The sequence below is a fragment of the Pteropus alecto genome, unplaced genomic scaffold (assembly GCF_000325575.1).
Source record: "Pteropus alecto unplaced genomic scaffold, ASM32557v1 scaffold199, whole genome shotgun sequence".
In the NCBI taxonomy this organism is placed as follows: Eukaryota; Metazoa; Chordata; class Mammalia; order Chiroptera; family Pteropodidae; genus Pteropus; species Pteropus alecto.
Genome location: NW_006442489.1, coordinates 387,025 through 392,226, shown reverse-complemented (window position 1 = coordinate 392,226; position 5,202 = coordinate 387,025). Strand labels below are relative to the sequence as shown.

General features: G+C 48.4%; 1 protein-coding gene across 17 annotated transcripts in view; it reads left to right on the top strand.

Annotated features, from left to right (window-relative positions):
• The window catches only part of ENTPD6 (ectonucleoside triphosphate diphosphohydrolase 6 (putative)), a 29,979-nt gene extending 26,894 nt beyond the window's left edge, over positions 1–3,085 (top strand). For 14 of the 17 annotated variants that reach the window (XM_025039596.1, XM_025039594.1, XM_025039593.1 and 11 more), the window contains 3 exons: positions 399–455; positions 1,620–1,747; positions 1,884–3,085. In XM_025039596.1, coding sequence (XP_024895364.1) covers positions 399–455; positions 1,620–1,747; positions 1,884–1,982 — 284 coding nt within the window. In that variant the 3' untranslated portion in view covers positions 1,983–3,085. The remainder of the gene's footprint in view (positions 1–398; positions 456–1,619; positions 1,748–1,883) is intronic. The other 3 variants (XM_015596805.2, XM_006921505.3, XM_025039595.1) reach the window with 1 other exon arrangement.
• Positions 3,086–5,202: the final 2,117 nt, after the last annotated feature.

The window sequence follows — 5,202 nt, the reverse complement described above, 5'->3', positions numbered from 1 at the left end:
TAGGAAATTGATATCAGAATATCATTGCTGAACTCAGGGCCACAGCTTTAGGAAACATTTCCAGTTTACTTTTTATAACTTAAAATTAAGAGTTTGCTCTGTCTGGGGTCCAGGGATCCTGGTAAGCTTCCTCTGGGAACCCCCTCTAAAGTCCTTGATGAACTGACCACCCCCTTGTAGTCCTGCATGGAACACTTGCCCACCCCAAGCTGTGTCAGTTACCTCAAAAACCATGGTCAGTACACGTGGGACCACTGCCCTACTTATAACCATGCTTGCAGCCAGCCTTTAAATACAGCCTGCTTCTCCAGGCTCCCCAGGGGTCAGGCTGAGGGCCTCAGTGGCATTAAGACTCCTGCAGTTCTGATATAGACTAGACACTTGGTCTTGCTCCACAGATGCAGAGAAGGGAGGCAGCCTAGTCGTCGGAGACTTTGAGATTGCAGCCAAGTATGGTAAGTGGCAACTGTGCTTACCCAGGTGAGAAGGACCAGGGCATGGGGGCAGGAACACTGTCCCAGCCATAATAGACTGCCGTGGTACTTGTGACTCAGGCAGGCACTGGCACCAGAATTCCTGGGTTTAGTTCCTAATTCTGTCAATCAGATGAGCATTCAGAGGTGTGAGTGTGGAGTTGAGAGTATGCTTGGGGTCACCAGGCTGGACCCAGATCACAGGTTCACCACATCATGTGGCCACAAGCAGTGCAGAGGTAACCTTTGGTGTCCCCAGCTGTAAAGGATCCTATTTTTAGTCCTTGGGTTATGAGGAATGGACTCCTTTGATTTCATTTTTCCGGATGCCTTTTCACTGTGACTCAGGGAACCCTACGAGTGATTTCCCTTGAAAATATCCCACTAAGTTCACAATTGTCACCCGATCTGAAGAAACCACGGACCCCTTCAAAGCAGAGCCTGGTATGTGAGGGTATATGACATTCCCTTAGGGTGTCAGAGGTGGTTGACCCAGCAGCCCTGGGCCATGCCGCCCTCCTCATCACCTCACACTCAACCCAACCAACCAGGATGTAAAGCGAAGCCTTGTGAATATTCTGTTCTTTGGTTGCTGTTCCCAACTTCAGGTCGAAAGAGTTAACCTTAGTGTGTTTCTCCATAGAATGTCTTTTCTATGGAGATCCCAAAAATGGCTTTGAGCTTCTCATGTCTGGGTTCTTCTCATGGGTGTTTATGACTCTTCAGTAGGAAAAAGTTCTTAGCAGAATTATGGGAAAGCTGTTGGCGGGTTTGGCCATCCCCCTTCAGAATAAGAGTGGATTGTTCTGGATCAGCTTTGTTGCTGTTTTCATTCCCGAGAAAGCCCACGTCCATGCCTGGGAAAGGTATCCAGGGTCATGGATGCAGACATATGGCCTTCTACTCATGACACTGAAATGGGAGGCCTGGCCTGGTGGAGACTGGGCTGGCCTTGAGGCCCTGCCTCTTAATGTGGTCTTGGCAGGTCGCTGTCCTGCTCTGAGCTTCAGGCTTGTTTAAATTAGCAGAGAAGACCTGGGGCCAGCATAGAGCCTGGCTCAGGGTTGCACCTGGAGTGGGTGGAGTTGGGTCTGCAGGCAACACACCACCAGGGAGTGAACCACCAGGAACCTGACTGGGAACCAGCTGTCTCACCCCCAGTATGCCGGACAGTGGAGAACCAACCACAGAGCAACCCCTTCATGTGCATGGATCTCACTTATATCAGCTTGCTGCTCCAAAATTTTGGCTTCCCAGAGAACAAAGTGCTGAAGGTAAGGACTCCCCTCTTCAGTGCTCCTGTGCCCTTCATGGCCTGAGGGGCTGGAATGCCACCTCCTGCCTCCCACGTGGTCTCTGGCCTTTCACCCATGTGCATGGTCCTCTCTGCTCCTTCTGTGTCTTTTCCAGCTGACTCGGAAAATCGACAGTGTTGAGACCAGCTGGGCTCTGGGAGCCATTTTTCATTATATCGACTCCCTGAATAGACAGAAGAGTTGGGCCACGTAGTGGCTGAGCTGCCTGCTGTCCTCAACAACAGTGGCTCTGTCTCTGCAAGAACAGACCCTTTGGGATCCTTTGATGTGTTGGGAGGAGGCCACAACTCGAGCTGAGACTACTCCGCTTCCTTGCAGCCTTGCAGACCTGCCCTTGGACGGGCAGAGGCCTGGAACTTGACTCAGGCCCAACACCTCATCGTACCTGCCTCAGCTCCAGGTGGAAAATTAACTAGACAGGGAGAGGACGCATGCCAAGGCCAGGATGATGCATTCCCATTGTTCCTATCTTTCCCATCTGCAGGGTTGGGCAGCTATGACATGCATCCCTGTGAATAGAGTCTTGTTTTGTGTCCCCACACCTGTCTACCCTCTACCTCCTCCCCCTAGGGCAGACCTTCACCTTCTTCCCAAGAGTCGGTGGGGAGGTTGTGCAGGCTGTCCTGGCTACCCTCAGGGTGAGCTGAGTGGGAATCATCATGCCCTCTGGAGTGGTGGGTCGGGCAGGATGCTGTAAACTCTGGACTTGAAGGTGTTCATTCCTCCTTGGGTGTGGACAGGTGAAGTCATCCAAAGGCCTGTTTCCTCAGTCCTTGGATGGCTCAGGGTTAACTGCCGGAATTGAAACTATGAATAGGAGGAAGGGCTGAGGGAAATACCTCTTTATGGCCCTCATGTGCCCCAGCTCTTCAAGAAAGCCTGAATGTGAGTGTGAACTGTAAAATATTTATGGCTGTGCTGCATGAGTGACGTCTGTCGTGCAGTGCTGAGTGCTTGTGTGGCCACTGTGTTCTGAGCCCCAGTGTATGTATTGCTGCTGTGAGCTGTGTACAGCCGAGCAATATAAGAGACACAACCCCCCTCAGGTCAGCTGGCACCGCAGTTCCCAGAACTGCCCTCTTGGAACTGCTTTCTCGTGGCTCTTCCCTCTTTAGCTCCACAGGACACTGACTTGGCCCTCCAGTGTCTATGTTGCAGGATCCGTCAAGGGGAGACGTGGGCTGAATGCTGTGCACAGTGTGGTCCCAGGTTCACAGTCATCTGTGGTGAATGTACCAATATGCAGGATAAGCCAACCTCATATGTTTCACTCAAAATAAAGGTTTACAAGGATTATTCCTCCTCCGTGATTCCTTTCAGTGAGCTTCAATGATGTTCGTCCACCCAGCACTGGTGGAAAAGCACCTGAGGTCCCTATTTACTAAAGTTTAAACAAAAAACTGCACAAACGGGGTGATAGGCGGTGGCACAATTAATTCCTGTCAGTATATCAAGACCACAAAACACATGGAGGTCCCCATCAGGCCTTCCTGGCATCCCCTGTCCGTGATTAGCCCTGTAGAAGTCCAGGCTGTTCTAGAGTCAGGGCAGAGCCCCTCCTTCCTGGGAGTCTGTTGAAGCAGAGCTTTCCCTCCTGTCAGATTATGACCACAGCACATGCCAGGTAAGTCTTCACACACATCACCAGTGGCATGGTGGTCTTGAGAGAGTGCCAAGCTCCAGGTTGCAGTGTGTTCAGTGAGGACCTGGCTTTAATATATGGGTCAGTCAGAAAGGGGTTTGCATGTCAGGCAAAGATTGGGCGGACTCCTCACCCCAAGTGCTAGGTGCTCACATGTCTCATGCCTCTCTAGGGACCTGATGGGAGGGAGCACAGCGAGGCTACAGCAGGATTAAAGCAGGTATAACTACTGAATAATTACATATGGTAGAGGCCTGTGGGGAGAGAAAAGGCTTCTGCAGAAAAAAAGGATAATCTTGCTCCTTACCTCACAGAGCCTTAAATTTCCAGCGGGCAGAGAAACAGGAGAGGGATCCAAATGAAAGCTTTTGATGTTTGAGAAGCTCTGTGCCTGCTAGACACTCAGATATGGAGGCTTCTACCCTTTTCTGAGTGTCATCTGGTCTGAGTTGAGTAATCATTACTACCCCAACTCCAGAAGGCTAGAGGGGGACCACCAGGACACAAACCACTAACACAATGAGCCAGCTCTCCTCTGCCCAGTGGTTTCCCCAGAATGTAGCCCCTAGAGCAAAGATCTAGAGCTCTGTGTATGACTCAAGTTGGGAAAGACAAAATAGGAGAGATGCTTCCCCCAACTGAAAAGCCACATTAGAACTAAAGCTTAGAGGCTTTCACTTGACAAGGGCACAAAAATTAACTTCTCCCCTGCACCTCACCATCCCTGCTTGAGGTCTCCCCAGCCCCTTCCACAATCTGAATTAACTCTGGAGTCAGGGAGTTAAAGATGTATGAAGATAAAAGTGAAAATCGACTTGGTCCATTTATAGATTAGTGATCTCACATCTGAAAAAGTGAACTACTGGAGCATTCCCAAAAGGTTGCCAAATAAGTCATGGAATATTTTTGAACCAGCAAAATATGCAAATCATGTCACTGAGTGCCTTTTCTGTTTATAAAGTATTTTTAAAAAGTAACTGCATATGTATATCTTAACATGTAAAAGATACAAACCAGGGATACAGTGAGAATTTTGTCCCCATGTGTCCCAGAGGACATGTGCGCCTGTGTGCTCTGATCTTTGCACACCCCACACACTATCTCCTGCCCATATGTCCCAAACCTTTCTGTTCCCACTTAGAGCGACCACCCCTGTTGGTGCACAATGAGCTGTCTCGGTCCTGCAGTGCATCCCCATGTCTGGATAACAAGACCTCACAGTGTCAAGTTGTTTCCAGTCCTACATTCACGTGCACAGAACATTTGTTTTGTCTTAGAAGCATATTTTAATAAGTAATTTAAAATCTATGTTAAACAGCTTAAATTGAATCATGAGATGAATCAATAAAAACTAGAAAATAATGGAATTAAACTGATTCTTACTCCCTCTCTGATATTCAGAATAATCCAACTTGCTTTCTCTTCCATCTTCATGGGGTTGTATCATTAAATAATGAGAAAATAGAAAAAGTGCCAATGACCTCTCCATCTTAGATGGAATCACTGAGGAGACCTTGTCTTGCTTGACTTCTAGGGTCAGATTCTGAGAAATTGTGTGGGGTTGGGGTCTACTTTTTCCTGCCTTAATGAAGAGCAGATGGGACTCTCAAGAATGAGATAAAGTGGTCAAAATGGCAGCCTTACCTATCCAAAGAACTACTACTGTTTTAGGCCAGTGGAGGTAATGAAAACCTTGTGAAGACAGGGGGTCCTTGTGGAAATACAGTCCTTTAAAAAGCTATACTTTTTACAGAAAACAAATTTGAGACTA